The sequence below is a fragment of the Charadrius vociferus genome, unplaced genomic scaffold (genome assembly GCF_000708025.1).
Source record: "Charadrius vociferus isolate BGI_N301 unplaced genomic scaffold, ASM70802v2 scaffold259, whole genome shotgun sequence".
In the NCBI taxonomy this organism is placed as follows: Eukaryota; Metazoa; Chordata; class Aves; order Charadriiformes; family Charadriidae; genus Charadrius; species Charadrius vociferus.
In genome coordinates, this window is record NW_009661368.1 from 2,919,772 (window position 1) to 2,938,754 (window position 18,983).

General features: G+C 43.8%; 1 protein-coding gene across 1 annotated transcript in view; it reads left to right on the forward strand.

Annotated features, from left to right (window-relative positions):
* Positions 1-6,571, forward strand: part of TFAP2C (transcription factor AP-2 gamma (activating enhancer binding protein 2 gamma)) — a 7,632-nt gene extending 1,061 nt beyond the window's left edge. The window contains exons 2-6 of the mRNA XM_009893502.1: positions 250-301; positions 1,906-2,128; positions 2,773-2,891; positions 4,278-4,419; positions 6,286-6,571. Coding sequence (XP_009891804.1) covers positions 250-301; positions 1,906-2,128; positions 2,773-2,891; positions 4,278-4,419; positions 6,286-6,571 — 822 coding nt within the window. The remainder of the gene's footprint in view (positions 1-249; positions 302-1,905; positions 2,129-2,772; positions 2,892-4,277; positions 4,420-6,285) is intronic.
* The last annotated feature ends 12,412 nt before the right edge of the window (positions 6,572-18,983 follow it).

The window sequence follows — 18,983 nt, forward strand, 5'->3', positions numbered from 1 at the left end:
GGCGGGACAGGCGCTCCCCGGCCGGTAGAGATGCCCGAGCGCTCGGCTGCGGAGCCACGCATCGTCCCCTTCTGCACATCCCAGCTTCAGTTGCCCCATCCCCGCCCTTGCAGCGAAATCCGCCTTTTCTCCCTTTCAGCCCTTAAAAATGGGGACGCGCGGGGCGGGGGTGGGTTTCCCAAAAGCCCCCCGGCTCCTTCCCTCTCAGCTTTTTCAAGGTGCGAAACTTTCTCCCCTTTCTCTTTCCAGAACGTGGAAGATCAACACTTATTAATGCATGACCAGACAGTCATTAGAAAAGGTCAGTAAGGTGGCACTGCAGTTTACTTTCCCTTGTCAATAGTTAAAAGTTTAATGACGCACCGGTGAATTGACGCCTTACTATGTTTTAAGAGACAGATCCTTTCGATCGGGAGGGCGGTGGGGTTTTTATTGCGTTCTCTCCGTCGGTGGATTTTTCTAACGTCATCCGAGGGAAGGTGGCGGCGGGGACAAACCCCCGGGGCCGCCTCGGCCCGGCGGCGGCGGCGAGACCCCTCCGGGGGACACTGGCCGTCCCCGCACGGACGAACCCCTGCTCTTCTGTGTGGGTGGATTTAATCCGAACCAGGACCTTGGACCGAATTTACTGCTGCCCTGGAATATATGTGTGTGTAAAGTGACACGAGGCTGTTTTTTGGGTTTTTGTTTTGGTTGGGTATATTTTGTTTGTTTGGTTTTTGTTTGGGTGGTGTTTTTTTTGCTCGCTAGTACTCGAATACAGTTTGGGTTTTTTCTTTTTTTTGTTGTTGTTGTTTCCTCTTCAACTTCTTTACAAGGCTGGCATAAGCCTGCTCGGCTTTATCTTAATCGAAATGGTTTTGTAACTGAGGTTTCAAGGAAGGAGAAAGACGTATTGACTCAATTTACAGTCATTTAGGGTTTTTTTCCTGCTTTTGTTTTTAAACAAATTTGTGCTTTAAAAAAAAATCAGTGGAAGTTTCCTCTGAAGACTTCAAACAAATACCTAACTGAGGAAAAGCAGAAGTGTTTGTCAGAGCGCTGATTGCTGCGTTTAGCTCATGGGAGAATAATTTCGCTGTCAGATGCACCACTGAAAAATCTTTCCCCCTCCGGGGAGCGGGGCCGACCTCGGCTCTTTAACCCTTTCCGATCGGTGCCGTGAGCCGGCAGCACACCACCGGGGGTTAACTGGGTGGATTCACGAGGGGATGGAAAAGCTGGATCTGCGGTTTGCTCCTCGCAAAGCCTTTGTTGTCCCTCTTCACCTAAAGGCTGGAGCCATTAACGAGCAATGTTTTGCCTTCGGTTCTCTTCGGGGCTGCATCCCTCTCTCTGCTGTGCTGTCTGTTATGAATTTGTCAGGATTAAATTCCAAAGGCGGTTTCTCAAATCCGCGTGTGTGAGGTTGAAGATGAACCCCAGCAGGAGCTGGGATGCTTCTCCCTGCCCCGGCTCGGAAAGAGTTTTTGGCAGTAGCTGAAGGATGCTAATTTGGAGTCTAGTTGTATCGGGCTTTTATAAGCATGGATTTGCTAACTTGCAGCACGCTGCTTCGGAGATGTGGGGTTTGTGTGTGGTGTGTTTTGTGGGTTTTTTTTGTTGTTTTTGTTTTGTTTTTTTTTTTTTTTTAAAAAAGCGTTCTTAGTTAGTTAGGCAGCTCCTTGAAATTTAGTGTGGCAAAATACAGCTCTTGTTCAGGAATAGTTGTGGAGACCTTTCGGTTGCAGCCGAACGCCGTCCTGCAGATAGACGCTGGGGACGGGGGTCAGTGGCGTGAGCATTTAACACAAAACGAAATCCTGTCTCCTGGGTTTTTTTTTTTTGTGGGAAGAAAATTCACTTGCCACTTCTCATTTATTTCCCCCTTTTCTAAAATACCTGCTTTCCCTCCTCCTCCCACAGGTCCCATTTCCTTAACGAAAAACAGTGCCCTGAGTCTCCCCTGCCAAAAGGATGGATTAATTGGAGTGGTCATAAACCCCAATGAAGTATTTTGTTCGGTTCCGGGGAGACTATCCCTCCTGAGCTCCACATCGAAGTACAAAGTGACAGTAGCAGAGGTCCAGAGACGGCTCTCGCCCCCCGAGTGTCTCAACGCCTCTCTGCTGGGCGGAGTGCTCAGAAGGTAGGCTGCGACTCCCTCACAACCATCCCCATCGTGTCTATTGTTTGTGAGTTTTCCTGTGCTTGTGTGTGTGTGAGAGAGCAGCCAGATTAGCACAACGAGGAGCTAAGAAAGCCTTTTAGCAAATCTCTGGTTTTTAAGAAGCCAAACAACACTGAATCCTAATAGGCTTTGGAAATAAAAATTCTTTGCACTTCTGCTACTTCTCAAGAAGTGCTATTAACAGCTCTGACAGCAATTCTCATTCTCTGTTTTAAAGTCGGGGTTTTTGCCTCAAAACGGTTCACGGAGCTTTCTTATTCCTGTGACAAACCGTCTCCCCATGGAACGATTTTTGGATTAAATCTCATGGTTGCGATTGATCACTGGAAGGATACTTCACGTCCTTTTTTGCATACACTTAATTCAGCTTGTGATCGTTCTACAGCTGTTGGTTTCAATGGTGCAGTTTGAAACATTTTGATTTTGACCTGCTGTGTTTCATCCTGGCTGGTTTGTAGTAGAGCATTTAAAAAGTAGGTCACTTGAAAAGAAGCCTGTTTTTTATCTTTCCCCCAGTAACTGGAATTTCTCATCTTTAAAAAGAAGTGTTCCCTGAAGATAAATAAGGCTTTTTTTTTTTTTTTTTCCCTCTTTAATTACAGAGCCAAATCTAAAAATGGTGGCAGATCATTAAGGGAAAAACTGGATAAAATTGGCTTGAATCTTCCTGCTGGTAGAAGGAAAGCTGCAAATGTGACACTATTGACATCTTTGGTGGAAGGTCAGTCTGGAATGTGTCGTAAAAATAAACTTTCCCTTGTGTACAGTTTTTATCCTCTGGGAAAGCATGGAAAGGCTAGGAAGTCAATGAGCATAATAGAGTTTTTCGTTTATTTTAAAGTGAGCATGATGAGGACGTTGCAGCAACTAACAGCTGTGTTGCCTTTGAGGGGCTCCTCTCCCCTTCTTCTCCCTTCAAATCTGGCCACTAAGCCCTTGGCCTCAGAGCCCTACCTGCACAAAGGCAGCTAATGCTCCTCTTCCTCACGGCTGGGTGGCAGGGATGCTGGCAGGGATGCAGCAACTCCTACACGCCAAGCTGTTCAAAATGCACGTTTGTCCAGTGTGCGTTTCTTGGGGGGGGGGGAGTTGTTTCGGGTTTTATAAGGGTGTGTGCAGGGATGGGCAGGGAAGGCAAAAGGAGTGAAACTCATCACATTAATGGGTTTGGTTCCTTATTGGGAAACTTTCAAAGTCTGGGGCAGCTGACTCCAATGCCTGGCCCTACCTCAGCGGTATCCTCAGAAGCTTTTCTAATAAACAAGCATATAAAGTGAGATTTATAGCTTTTGACTTCCTGATTGGAAACTGGAGCCCCTTTAATCTGTAACATGTTATGTGGACCCTCTATCAGTTAAGCTGACTTGAAGGGGGTATGTATATGTGTGTGGTTACCTTTTGTGTTTGTTTAAAGCAGCTCCCGGTAGTGGTACAATTTAGTAGGAACAGAAGCAGCAATTGAAAAGTGAAAAATGATCTAACGATCCCTTACTGCTATTTCACTTGTACATCAGCTCGAATAGTATAGCAACTTCCGTTTAAAACCTTTCTTTGGAAGTTGGGTTTAAGAGAGCTTATGTGTATGCACACAGGTAACACACTGATCATGCCAATCCTTCTTTTTAAGCCTGATGAAATTGCCTTAATGAAAAAAATGGTCTAGTTATAGACTTCACAATTTTATTTACTATATGAAAATGCTTATTAGAAAGTATCTAGAAAATATACTAAACTGATAAACTCTTTATTATATAAGTTGAATTTAGTTGCCAGGTTTTTTAAATGTCCGTGGACAATTTGATCTAGACTGAATTCTAGTCTTCGCACAGTTAATCTGGATAGAGACAGGAGTTTTTCTTTGCAGTATAAAGGCAAGAGAACTACCTTTTGTAGTAATTGCCATGAAGGTTTCTTTTTTTCTTGATGCAAACTTACGAAGAAATGTTACAGAAAACTGTAACGAGTGGTATGGTGGTAAATAGCAGTGTCCTTTCCTAAAACAGGAATACACTTTAGAAATTCACAGTAGTTTCCCTTATTTCCCTGATCTCCTTAAAATAAGCAGATGTAACAAGATTTAATAAGCCTTCCCTTTTACCCACGCCAGGTGAAGCTGTACATCTTGCTCGTGACTTTGGTTATGTTTGTGAGACAGAGTTTCCTTCCAAAGCAGTGGCCGAATATTTAACTAGACCACACATGGGCCGCAATGAAATGGCAAACAGGAAGAATATGCTTCTTGCTGCAAAGTAAGTTTTGGGCTTGGATTGTTGGTTGTTTTTTTTTCCTTCTCCTTTTTAAGGATGCTTTTGTCTGACTGTAAGTATCTGACTCTGGAGAGTTTGGTACATTTTCATGTGTAATTTTAATCAGGGAGATGAAGCAATTCTTTTTATTAGGTTTTGGTTTGAATTCAACTATGGCAGCAGTTATTTTAGTCTGGACCAATAATAATAACAACAATGCTGTATGATAACTCACATCAGTCTGGACCAGTTCTGTTCTGGGTTTTTTTTTTTTTTTCCTTTGAACTGTTGAAAAAACTTCAGAAGTCCTATACCAGGCCAGTTATATATCTGAGAAAAAGGTGTCCCTAGATCTGACACGGTTGAGGACGTGGAGGGCAGGTGTGGCCTGGGAACATGAACCAGCATTGGGACTGGGAGCAGGAGATGGTTCACCCACCTGCGTACATGCAGCCCAGAGGGGCATCTCCAAGGAGAGTTACCGGTGGGCCTGCTGGGTGTGAGGGTAGCTCCTCTGCCACGTCCTCCTAGCTGCTTCTGGCAATAGCAGCACACAGGTTTCCTCCATGGGACACCAGGAGTCAAGACTGTGGATAGTCCCTTTTCACTATTATAGCTGAAGATTTTAATAGTTCAGTGAAAGCCAACCTTTGGTAGATGTGAGAAGTCCCTGTACTTAGCTAAATTCCTATTGCAAAGCCTGATGAATGGGGGGAGGAAAGGTAAAGGAGAAGCTTTGTTATACCTGTTCTGCAGACACTTGCACCTCCTAAATAAATCATGTCCAGGTCTCTGGTAGGAAATACCTGTGTTAAGATACGCTTACCTTAAACCACTGTCCCCTTCCTCCCCAGCCTTCCCAGGCTGAGGTTTAACAAAGCCTTCAGTTCATGATTGGTTCAGTCTGAGATGTTTTCTGGTTTGGGGTTGGTGCGGTTCCTTGCTTTTGAAGGCACCCTGGCTCTGCAGAGGACCTGAGAAAAGCCTGCTAAACTGCTGAGAAGAGTTGCCCTGACTTTGGACTCCAATCAGGCATGCCAAACACGCTCCTGTAGCTGAATTAATACATCTTTCCCTGAAAAAGAGACCTTATTTAACCAAAATATCTCTTAGAAATACAGTCTCCCTCTTTCCTATATCTTGAACATTGTGCATTTTACTGAGCATACCCCTTTCTGCTCTTCAGGATTATCATTATTGGTATTGTTGTTAGCGCTAATAACCATCATCTTTTGGAAGACGTTTGTGATGGAGAATTTGTGATAAAGATGTGATTCTGTAAAGATGTGATTCTGTTATGATTGCTCATCTCCTGTGAAACCCCATCAATGGGACAGATTTACAAGCAGCAAACAACATATGCTTGAGCGTTATTAACCATTCATGTTTTGCCAGGCGTACGTGTTAGTGTTTGCAGGATCAGGGCCTAGGTCTCTCTTAAAGAGGGCATATAGATATAATATGCACAATTAAATTGAGTCTCCTATTCAGCTGCTTTAGTCTTTCTAAATCACTTAACTGCAGCTGTGGAAGTTCTCATAGAAACTAGCTCTAAATTCCCACACCCCCCCTTAAAATCTAGAGCAAGTGCTGCGGAGCCAGCCAGACACCAGAGGAGGAGACGTTATGTTGCAGAGTGTGTATGTGTTTTTTGCGACATAAGTATAACAAAAGGTTCATCGGAAGCCAGTGCTAATAAATAGGCTTTAATTTTAGACGCTGCTGCTGCTGGAGTAATGAATTTCTGAAAACTTAATTCCCACATAACTGCCAAATGTTTGATACGGACTTTCTCTGTTTTTATTTATTTATTTGCTTTTGCATAAATTCCCACCATGGTGTAAAGTGTGATCACTTTGTGTCTTGCAGGCAGATTTGTAAGGAATTCACAGACCTCCTCACTCAGGACAGAACTCCTCTTGGAAACACGAGACCCAGTCCCATCTTGGACCCTGGCATCCAGGGCTGTTTGACTCATTTTAGCCTGATCACACATGGCTTTGGGAGCGCTGCCATCTGCGCTGCCATGACATCCGTCCAGAACTACCTAAATGAAGCATTAAAAATAGCAGACAAAACATACATGAACGCTGGCGACCAGAGCCCTGCAGAAACCAACAAAACCATTGATAAAATGGATAAGCACAGGAAGTAAAAGGAGAGAAACCAGACTTTAAATTCTTCCTCCAAAACACAGACTGGGATCTTCTTCCCGGGGGGAACATAGAGATTTGAGTTTTTGGTTGTTGGTTTTTTGTTTGTGTTTTTTTTTTTTTTTTTTAAAGAAAGGAGGGGAAAAAAGGAACAAAAAAATCACCTTATTCAGGATCTTCACTCCCCCCTGGATCCATGAGACAAGTCTTTCTATAAAAGCTGCAGTATCCCTTATCTGTGGAAGCAATTACCAGAAGATAAGTACTTGGTACAAGTGTATTGAAATCCTTTGCTGTAAAAGTGGTGCTATAAAGGGGTTTTGATGGAAATATACAAAGAGATATATTTAGATTTCTTTTCCACATCTAAGTACCTAGTGGTGACCAGCTTCATGTATAGTTTTTAAGATACAGATTTTAGATGGAAGCCTATTTGTTATCTGATACAATTTCAGGGTTTTATTCTCTCTAAATGCAACAGTAACAATAAAGCAGTATTAAACAATGGTATATAGATTTATGTACATTAAAGTTTTTTATGAACACCCGAAAATAGTGAGATTATTCTGTGGGTTGTTTTTTTTGTTTTGTGTTTTTTTTTTTTCCTTTATTTTCAGAATACCCTAGGAGAGGACTAAAATCCTGCTAGATTTAAAAGTTATCTGATGGCATTTGACATGCTTATTTTTTATGGAAATATTGAGGCTTTTTAAAACTGCAGTAATGTTGGCTGCAGTGGATATTATCTTGATATTTTATTAACGAGGAATAGTTCAAAAAGAAAATGCTTTTAGAAAATTAACTTTCTGTCTAAGGATATTGCAGCTTTATTCACATATTTATATTGTCTTGTTTTTAAATTGGGGGGGAAACTTGAAAGAATAGGCACATAACTTTTTTTGAAAATTTTTTTCTTTTTTTTTTTGCCTATTAAGGCCAAAAATTATTTCCAGGGAGGCTTTATGTGTATTAAGGGAAGCAGTGTGTTGAATGTAAATATTTATTTATGTGTAATTTAATCGGATTTGTAAATAATGGTGAACTTTTTAATACTTTTTTTTTTATAAATGGCTTTCAAATTTTAATTTTGGTAAGTATTTCAAAGGTAATGGGTAAGCTAAACATATCTTTAGGTTTATGCACAGGTATGTTATACAGGGTATTTAAGACTTTGGTTTTTTTAAGTATCTCAATTCTTGCCACTGAAGATTAAATCTAATCTGAGGTGTATGTTCACAAAGCAATAATTTTGTGCATCATTCACCTGATAACTGACTAGACATGCAAAATGAGTGTGTGAGTTAGTGTGTATGTGAATAATGGAGGTTCTGAACTATCTTTACATATTTGTAAATGTTCCCAATATAATTCTGATGTATATGATAACCATATAATAAAAGTATTCTGGATAGAAGCATGGAATGTTTTGTTAACTGAAAACAGTTTTGTTTTCTTTCTATACTTTGGGAATGTGGGGCGAGTAGCACTAGAGGACATTATGTATTGAGTCATAATTGCAGCACTTTGTTCGGATTAACAGAACAGAAATATGAAGCTGTTTGCCAGTAAAACTAATGGTTTCAATTAAACACGTTATGTATCTCCAAGAATATTTTTTTTTTCTTCCTAAGATGTCATTATTGTGTTAGCTGCCTATTTAAATAGGCAGCTTAAACACAAACTGCAAGGCTTCCTCTAAATAAAAATCAATCCTACCAGCTTTGTCTTCTAGTGAACCTGACTTTATTATAATAATCTTTCTCCAATGACAAATATTTGCAAAATCCTGGTGTGTGAAATTTGATAGGTCTCCCATCTGGTTTCAGCCCAATTTTACTGACTAGAGGAAGTTTACAGCATTTTACAGAAAGTCCCCGAAGTGCTCTGTGTGGTAGTGTTGAGGAAGAATCTGAAGTGTTCAGTGGCATTGTGTCCTGGAGGCAAAATAGCCAAACCAACCTTGAATAGAAACTTTTTTCAGCGTTTTCTAAAAAAAGAACAACGTGAACATGGGCTTTAGTCTGTCCTTGGCTTTTCAACACCTGATCAATCTGTCAGGCCCGTGGCAAGGGCAAACGTTAAGAATGGCGACAATTGACATAACTGCAAGTAAGAATTTGGTTCCCGTCATGGCAGTGTGTTTCTTTGCCTCTTCTCTGCATCTGTGAATGTGGACAATTTCTGAATACTTTGTTTATAAATTCTTTTTGTGTTCTCACTTTTCCTTTAAAGGATAAAGGCAAACTACTGAAGGTGTGCAGGGAGAAGAAAGCAAAGGGAAGCTTAAAGAAATGAATTAATGTATCAGTGGTGAGCTGGGAGAAAGCTGGTTTTTGAGTTGCAATCCAGTCCCCTTCTCTCCTAAAGAGGTGTGAAATTCCAGTCCTTGCATTTGTTAGACTCATTGTAGCATGCGAGAAATAAGCATTTTGGACCATCTGTAGACTCAAGTGCAGCCAGGATGCATGATGACTAACAGAACTTCTGAAATATACAAACAATATACCATCCTGATTATATATTTGTATTGACAATATGTACACAGAGAAATATGCTAGGTATGGTAAGAACTTGTTTAGAGAATGCAATGCTAGAGTTCTGGGTGTTTTTTTTGGTGGATTGCTTATGCAGCATCTATAGTAAGATATTTTAGCTACCAGACAATGGAATCTTGCTTTTTATTAATGCACAAAACCAGGCTCTGAAATAATTCCCCCTTGGGATAGGAAATAAGGATGTTTCCATTTATTCCTGCGTGCATTCAAGCAAAGCCAGTCAATTGTCTAATGTACTGACTCGGGTTCTATTTATATGTTTGGAACATTAGAAATGTTGAGTTTCCATTATCTTAATGCTTTTCCTCTACTGTATATTTTAGATGGTACGTTATTTCAAAGCTCAACTACCTTATAAGCTGTGCCAGTAATACGAAACACGAACAATGTCTTCTGCTCCATTCACTGAAGAGAACAGTTAAACTCTGACCTGAACTTGTCTAGCAGCCAAAATTATTAATCTTAAGGAAAATGTAATAGGTTAGTAACTTCTTGGGAAATCTAAGAAGCACAAAGTTACCTGAACACACAGGAAGGTATTTGTTTGCTTTTTCCCGATTTTCAAAATGTCATGCTTTTTACTGCTTCTACCTAGGCTATTCCCAAGCTGGCTGAAAGAAAAAGAAGCTCTACTATCTAGTTCCACTTCTCGCTTCCTTTGAAAATGGATATTCAAATGACTCTGTCCAATCTTGTCCCTTGCCCTTCTCCCAGAAAAATAATGTTTGGTCTTTAAGGCAAAATGACTTCAAACTATTAGGACTTAAAAGTAAAAACTCAGAAGTTGAGGTGGACCATTTTAAGTATTGCCCTTCTCCAAAAATGTTTTTTGATATATATCCACAAAATAGTTGAGTTCATATCACTTGGTTTTAAAAGGGCTTGTGGAAAAAGAAAATATTTCTACCATCTCGTGCTCGGCCATCAGCAGCAGCAGTTGGGCATCGAGGGTGCGGCGGTCTCCCCAGGCAGTGCTGCCTCCCTCCAGGTGTAGTAGCTGAGGGCACTGTCTTTGCGACCCTCTCACCTGGCAGGAACCTCATTGCTCCAGATTATTAGTAACTGCAAACCTGACAATTATTCAAGACCCCAGCTCATGAAATCATCCGACTTCACGACAGCGTTGCTTTCAGTTTAAAAATATTTTTTTTCTAATGTTCACAGCTTCAGAGAGAAATAATGATGCAACACTAGTAATATGTAAGAAAACAAGGAAAAAGAATGAACTTCTGTCTTAATTAAGTAATTGATTTCAGTTAACTTCATTTTAGACTGTCAGTTTTTGCTTTACCCTTCACCTGTTTCGCAGTTATTTACAAATGGTTTGTCTCACCCTGTCTCTTTTGGCTGCAGCCCTACTGCGGTCTGTTCCTCTGCTCCCTTAGACTTTTGCAATATGAATAAATCCAGCAATGCAGCTTGAAATGGGTCTAACTTGCTGTGATAGCCTGCTGTGCTTATTTGTTGTGGCCCTTTCTTCTCTGTTTTTTCCCACATGTGATGTTTATGTACATCCTTGTAGTTATTTTGGCCTAATGGTGTGCAGCTTTGGTCCTGGCAGTGGGCTTGGGCTGCCTTCTGGGACACGATCTGCAATAAGAGCTTGATTTATTTTTTTTTTTTAATATATTTTTTGGGACAAAATCTAAACAACAACCTATTTTTCCCCTTTAAAAAAAACCTAAAAGAATGAAACTGTTCACTAAAAGAACATTATGAGGTTAGGGACAAAGATGCTTCCCTCTCACTAAAAGGAGTCTCCAAACTATAACATGTTTCTTCTGTTCATTGATGTTCACAGGTTTTTGTACGGGGAACCTGGAGCCAGTTTTGCCCAGCACTCTGGGGTCCTTTGGGATTGTGACCCAAAGCCTGGTGGTGAGCCACAGGAAATGCATATGGAACCATGCAAATGAGAATTTGTTCCTAAACCCTGGCCAGATACACCGTGTCTCTGCAAACTCTGTGCGTTATCCAAACCAGTTGTGGTCTGTCATAGCATTTCTATGGTGCCTGGCTATCCCCGCTGCCTGTTGCCTAATGTCACATTACCCACATATTCTCGGGTGACCTGATCTCTGTTGAAACGAGGTGGGTTTATGCTGGAACCCTATTTTTAACAAATTGTTAAATCCTGTTCTGTATCTTTTGCTGCATTCTCCCTCTTTCATTTTCACTTTCATAGGGTTATACAAATAAGCTTTCTCCCAGTTTCAGATGCCATTTTGCATTCATTGGATGTTCTTACATGTCTTACAAGGATGTTCCAGCTGGTTTCCATGGACCATTGTTGTGTAAAGGCTGGCCACAAATATTCCATTTTTCCCTTCTTTTGGCTAAACAGCCCTTTTTAACTGGTTCTTGTGAAGGCCTTGCGCACAGGCTACTGCTGTTCCATGACACATTCTCTGAATATTCCATTTGATCTACAGTTTACCCATAGTTTAAAATTAAAAACATGTAATCATACAGACACTTGCACTCTCTGCTATGGAACTCAAATACTTGTTAATTACAATAGCAGAAAGTTCAGAGATATACAATGAACAAAGTACCAGAAGTAATCTTTTAGCAGAGCTTTAGAGCTCATATTTCCAGGTCAATCAGCATAAAACTGAGGGAAAAGTAGGAGTTTAAGAGCATCTGAAAGGTAGTGTTCTTCTGCTGATCACTGCAATAAAAAAAAATAATTATTTCTAGTTAATTGAAAGAGTTCTTCAGTAACAACAGAAAGTGGTCTAAAATCATGCCAGCTCCCCTTGTTAAAGGCAGGGATGCTAAAGCAGAGAGAAAGGCAAATGTTCAATTGCAGCCTTCTGGTAGGACAGTGTCTATCCAGGAGCAGAAACCACTTCTTCCATGTCCTTGTCTTGTCTTTTCTCCTTTGCATTGCATCAACTCCGAAGAGAAACAAAAAAACCCAACAACCTAAAACCAAACCCCACATGAACAGTGCAGGTTTTGAGGCATTTGAGTGAAATGCATTATTTTGCCTTTGTACGGTAGTAAGATGCTCTTTACGTTGTGTCAGGCTGTTGCACCTCTGCTTGTTGCTGGAAGACCACAGACCTGAAAAAGCCACAAGGGGTGAAGGAGAAGACTTGCCCTCACAAGCTCTGCTGCTGGGGCAGCAGGTATGGGGTCATCCCCAACCACTGCTCCCACTGCCGTGCCTGCTGGGGGGCAAAGGCAGAGCACAGCCCCTGCTCTGGTGCAGCGCGACGGTTGGGTGATGCTGGAGCTGAGCTGGGTGCTGCTGGAGCTGAGCTGGATGCTGGACTGTGAGCTAGAGCAGCTGGGATGGAGGCACATGTGGTTTTGGCTATGCAAGAGAAACAGTAATTAACCTCCAGCAGAGGGGTAGGGCAGGTACCTGGGACCAGTAATTTTCTTCAACTCTTGCAGCAAAATTTACCTGAGCTCATTTGTCAAGCTTTGAATCCTTAAATCTATAACTCTAATTAATTAAGAATCTCTAATTACCCCAAAATGGTGCTCTATATTTAAGGCTAAGGTGTGGTGAAATCCAGAGAAAACATGAGAGGAGCTGGAGGATGTTCAGAACTGGAGATGCCAGGAAACCATGTTTTCAGAGATCAAGGTGCACGTAGGTGCAAAGGAAGCCAGATGGCTCAAATGTGTCAGTGAGGCCTGGGGCAGGTCCAGTATTTGGCCATCTATCCATGGGCGTCCTAAGGGACCAATGACCACCAAACCTCTCAGCAGGGGGGTTCTTACAGTGGAGACCTAAAAGCCAAGCAACCTTTGGGATTTAAGCCTAACTCTAGGTATTTTCTGTACCAGAAGGGCACTGGATGAGGCTCTGGTTCCTTACAACCTCGAACAAGAAACCCCAGTGGGGATATTATTGAAAACATCATTGCAGATGGGTTCCGGCCCTGCCCTCAAAAGAGAAAAAAGCCCTTTCACAGCTGAGGTCTTATTATATTAAGTTAAAAATTTATAGCTTTTAACTAGGCTGTAACCAGCTAATGTGACTCAGGCAAAGATGTAACGTGGACGAAGGCATTACTTACAGCTCCCATCTTTGCGTTACTGCAGAGGTTACTGTTTTCCAGCCCTCACAAAAAAGTTCCTAGAAGCCCAGGCTGAAGCACAAGGAGGAATTAGGCTATGAGGTCATCTGATTAAGTGAGGGGGATCAGCTGAGTTGCGGGCTGATTGATTTCAGCAGTGCGGCTCACACTTCTTTCTGAGCACAGTTGGGTCGAGTTCCTTCCCGGGGACTTACCAGCCCCGTGGCTCCAGCAGAGGTAAGGCTTCTCCTCCGGCTGCCGGGGGTGTCTGCTGACTGTACAGGGGCTGTGGACGGGGTATATCTGCATGTGTATGAGGTCCTTGTGAGGACGTTAAAGGAGGAGAGAAGTTATGCATGCTTTTAGGTAAACGGTAGGGTCTCTCCTTCAGAGCCTCAAGTACTGTTTTCTAGCTCCAATAGTAGGAAATCTTTGTATTGTCTGGCAAATAAACGCCTGTACTTAGTGGCTTTGTCTGGTGGAAGATAAGTTGATAAGATGCTGGTAAGGCTGTTGTGAGGCGCTGCTGTTAACTTCCCGCCAGAGAGCCTTTCCAGGGATTCACTCCAGAAAAACTGCTAGACTGGGGGAAGAAGTTAGAGGGATCCGTGATCTTTGTTAACGATTGAAGTAAAAATGATCTCTGCCTGGTATTCTTTAGGGCTTGTGTGATTGTGGTGTTAAAAAGCAACATAAGCATAGCTAAAATCAATCCTTTTTTTCGTATTTGCTGGCAAGGTATGGCATAGGGAATTGCATCAGAAAGGTAAGGATGAGTATGACTCGTTGGGTGCTAGCTAAAAATGTGAGAGAAACGTGTTAAATCAATTATGGGGTTTTCTTTCTGTTCATTTTTCCCAGGTAGCTCAAAACATAGGGGGGTGAGGGGGAAGCATGATGGCATGGTCAGCTGTTTGGATTGCTGCAAACAGTGCTGTTTGCCTGGGTTGGGCAGGACATGACAAATGTCCTCCCTCGCCACTTTGTTGAAAACCTCGAGGTTTTCAACTCGAAAGGGCTTTGCCGTCCGAGCGATGCACAGGCAGTGCCGGGATGCCCTGAAGTCTCCACACGTGGGGACCGGGGCTCTACCTCGGCTCCTTCGTGCGCCGCGGCGGGTGGGTTGTGCTCAGGCACCCATGGGTGCTGACTCACAGCGGCGGGGGCCAGGCCACCTCCTGAATCACCGCCCGGCTCTCGGCAGCACCTGGCTCGCTCCGGAGGTCTCGCAGCCAGCGCCGAGCAGGCCCCAGCCTGTTCAGGCTGGGAGATCTAACGAGATCACAGCCGGGACCAGGGGTGATATGGCCGCAGGCCATCATCTTACATAAAACCCATAAATTTGCATAATGTGTTTTACAAGATTAAAACTGAGGAAACTTTTTTCTTTTTTCTTTCTTTTTTTTTTTTTTGGCATAAAAGGAGATAAAATAGGTGAAAGAGCTTTACAAAAATGGCATATCAGAAACCTGTGGTTTCCAAAATGACAGTGTTGGTAATTGGGTCTGAAACAATTTCAAGGGTGGCTGTCTAATTTGGAAATCTGTCATAGTGTGCACGTACTTGGGGAAAACAACATCCCAGAGGTAGGACCATAAACAGAAAGCGAATATTGGACCAGTGATGGGGAAACTTACTCCTTTTGAAGGAGCTGTTTCTCCAAACCTGTTGGATGCCGCATGTAGGAGAAACCCCTCATTCCACAGCAGGGCTGTGGTGTGGAGAGGGTTGCCAAAGCTTGTCGAGTCACAAAACCAAGGCGTTCTTACTTTGCCTAATTACAGTGGGTGACTCGGACGCTAATGCAGAGGTCAGTAAATGGCCTATGATCTCCAGAAATGTACCTTACTCGCAGACTTGGCCAGTGCTGGCTCGCTGGGAGTGAGTGGATTTTGTTCAAAGGCCACCATGTGGATCAGTCTGCTGATGACTTGTTGCTCAGCTGTATGTGTCTCCTGTGCTGGGCTTACTGATTCCCATAGAGGCTAATCTTGCACAAGTTCTTTAGTGGAAAAATATGTGGAGGTGAGGAGAAAAAATTCCAGGAAATTGCAAAGCTTGGATGTTGTTTCTGCTGTGATGCATTGGGAAATGCTGGCCGATGCGTGTGAAGGTCTGATAAATATCCCAGAGTATAGCGATGGTCATGGACCTCGTTAGTTACAGCTGCTGCATCCACAAAGAAAAAAAAAGAGAGCGGGGAAATTCACCACGTTGGGAAGGGCAGCAGGCAAAAAATGTCCCTGCTGGCTGGATGTAAACGTGGGCTTGAAAATTTGGTCATCTGCTCCCCTAAAAGTGTGAAGTTTGGGGGTACATGGGGCTCCGGGGCAGTGGTGGGGCAGGTGCTCAGTTCCCTCTCTGGGAATGGGGTGGCCAGGCTGAGCAGCAGGGCTGGCTGGAAGCTATTTTCAGCTGTTGCTTAAGGAACTGGCTACAATTTTAATAGCTGGTTTAACTGAACCAACCAAACTGCTTCCAGCACAGCCCTGTACTTGTAGGTGATGAAGAGACTTGAATGAGAGGCAGTATTGGATTTCCTGAGAGGCTTTGTTTTAGCAGGGTTTGGCTTGCTAATCCCTCGCACAACCACTCCCTCCAGGACTCCCAAAGTTGTGGTCTTCAGCTTTTCCCCAGGAGTTGGCAATGGTGTCCATGGTTATGCCCATGTACATGGGTGTATTCATCTGTTTGTGCAGAGGGAAAGGCAGGGGCAGCTACTTGCTCTGGATGCAGGAGATGTAAATTTGTGTCTTGTTGCAGTGAGCTACGTCTGCAGTGTCTATGGTCAGATGAGGTGCATACTTAGAGCCCCTAACTGTTACTGAAATAAATAGCAGTGAAGTACCTAAGCGCTTTGCAGATCAAGAAGACATGTCTAAAAAGGCAAATAGCAGCCTGCTATAGGAGAGCTGTGAAGGGTGTGAATAGGCCCGCGCTGCGATCCTGGGGTGAAAAGTGGAATAGGAAATCTCTACTGTCAGCACGGCCAATATAAAGTGGTTGTGCAAGGAACTGCACTTGTGTCTGGTGAAAAAATTTAACTTTTTAAAATTTTTATTATGTCTCTTCTCCTCTCTCCTTTCCTTTCACATCTCTTATGAAATAAATGTCATAAAATTACTAGTCGGGGAGGGGGAAATTGCCTGCCTTGTGACAGGGTGCAAACTTAAAAACAGGAAAAAAAGGAAGTACACGAACATGTTGAAAGAGAGCATTGCATGGAGGAATAGCTCCATGCCTGTGCTAATGTGGCTCATTTAACTTGCAAAACTCCGTATCTCTATGTTTTTCTGCTCCTTTCCTTCCATTCTTCCCTTCACTTCTTCCCTGGGGTTTATATCCCTGCCTTTTAAAGTGTGTCCCTGCACGGATCCCTGATGGGCTGTGAGATTGTACTGCTGTTATCAGGGTGACACAAGAAAAGCTGACTCTTCTCGTGGTTCCTACATGCAGTTCCCTGAACCCTAAATATGGCCTGGATCAGTGTGTTTAGGGGTGTCCATACACCTTCCACTCAGAAAGGTGGAAATGGTTATTACATGATGTGCTAGATCTGGGATGTTGTGGAATATCCTCTTCTTGGGAGTTTCATGAGCCACATTACAATAACAAGTCAAGCAAACCAGTCTGTGCTGCTGCTCCTGGGTGTGAGAGCTGATTCCTGGAGCTGGTGATTTGATGTCTGGCTGCTGGAAATCTCTTTAGTTGACTTTTGTGTCTTGTATTTAACTTCTGAGGCTTGAAAGACTGTCATATACAGGCAACTTTGGGACTGTGGCCCAAATACTTCATAGACAACAAAAGTTGTGGTTCCCAGTTTATCCAAAAGGGCAGTTTGAAAGAAAGAAGGTTCTTCGGTTCTTCTGTCTGAGGAAGACACCTGAAAACTTATGAAGCCTGAACTGGGCTAATGATGGAAAGAACTAAACTTCTTTCTCTCAATTTTTTTTTTGTTTTGTTTTTAATCACTGTGAAAGGAGAGTGTTCCCTCTGGCATGTGTTAGCTGACCTTTACATAACAAGGGAAAGGTGTCAAAGAATGTACACCCTTCTCAAAAATATGTATCTAAATAAAAAAAAAAACAAAAACAAACAACCGAGGCCCAGACTCTTTCTTCCATCCGGGTTAAAATCCAGAGTCACCAGGGCAGGTAGAGAACTACATCCCTGGGGAGGGAAGAAGCTAAGGGTAAAATGCACAACTGCTCTTCCAGGCTGTGCAGCCTGGCTGCAGCAGGGCCGTTGCAGGACTTGCCGAGGGGAGACTTCCACAGCGTTTTCTAGCACATGAGGAGCACGTGAGCATTTGTGGTGAGTCACTGCTGGGCTGAAACACTGCCTAGCGATGCCGCTGGGTTGAACCATTTTGTAAGCCTCTGTAGTATAGAGGTTATTCTTCCTGTTACTTCTCTTGGCAGCGCAAACTTGTTGTGACAGTGATGTTGCTGGCTGCTGCTATTAATCTGGCCTTCCTGGAGATGCAGAAATCATGCTGTATCTGGGGTGAGATGCGCGGTCGGATTAATCCCTGCTCTGTAGTTGGCTATTTTGAGTCACATCAAAATACGATAGCCTTTGTGTGCAAGGGTTACAAACTGGGGAGGGATGTGACTGGGAGCCCCTTTTCCACTGCGTTCTGGTGCTGGACCACATCACCTTATTACACAAGAGGGTCACTTGTCTCGGTACACTTCTGTTTTTTCCAGGCAGTCGAGTATTTCTGATCCATGCTTCACTTGCCTGCCTCATCAATGCAGCCCTTATCCGACCCTCAGCATCTCTGCAGATTTACCAAAGCACAGCTTCTCATCCTCAAGAGATGTGTGCTGGGTAAAATGCTGGCTTTTTTTTGGGTGCTTTGTGTTAAGGGATGGAAGGAACCAGCCGGAAGCTCACGCCTTGTTCTTGCTCTCCCAGTAATGGTGGAACCGGGGCACTGTGCTCTCTGAACCACACCACTCCACGCTCTGCCCTCAGCTGAATTTCATTCCCTGCCTTTGTTGGGAGAAAGTGGCCATCTGTGCAGCAGGCAGGTGTCCTGCCTCCTCTCCTCGAAGCACCGGTGGAGTTTCTCATGTGCCACGACTGGGAGCTCATTAACAAGGGCCCGGCATGAGGTCTGGGGGCGAGGGGTGCGGGCTGCCTGGCACAGATTGCTCCGCATATGATTATTTCCACACATTCCCCATCACAACAGCCACTTTTTCCGCATGAGCTCCTCTTCCAGCTCTCGGCACCGAGGGCGGTCAGGATGGGTGCGGGGAGACTCTCCTGTTGCAGGCCTGCGTGTGTGTACAGCTGTGTAGGTGCGCTCTGGCCCTCACAGAGCAAGGAGGAATTTTTGATAGGTTTTAGTTATAATTTCCCTTCCAGTTTGAGAGATTCCCTCACCGGAGAGACCCAGGCTTCCTTTATGGCTTCTTGTAGTCTGTATTTTTCTTGCTGTATGGGGTGCCTGTGCCCCGGCGCTGGCGGAGGGCTGCAGGGCTCTCTGTGAGGAGAGGTGCCCTGTGCCTGTCGGCCATGCTGGGGGCGCCCCTGTGAAAATGGGTCTGAAAAAGGGCAAAATGCTGCCTGGGAGTGAGGGGGGAGAAAAGTATGAGAAACAGTCCTGCCATCCCTGAGGAGGTGCGCAAGGTGCTGGAGCAGAGGTTGCCCCTGTGGCCCATGGAGGACTTGGGCCAGAGTAGGGGAAAAGTGTGAAGGGGAAGGAGTGGGCGGGAGGAACCCCAGTTCCCCGTGCCCTCCGTGCCGCTTGGGGCACTGGTGGGAGGTGGAGGAGCTGGGAGTGAAGGAGCGAGGTCGAGCCTGTGAAGAAG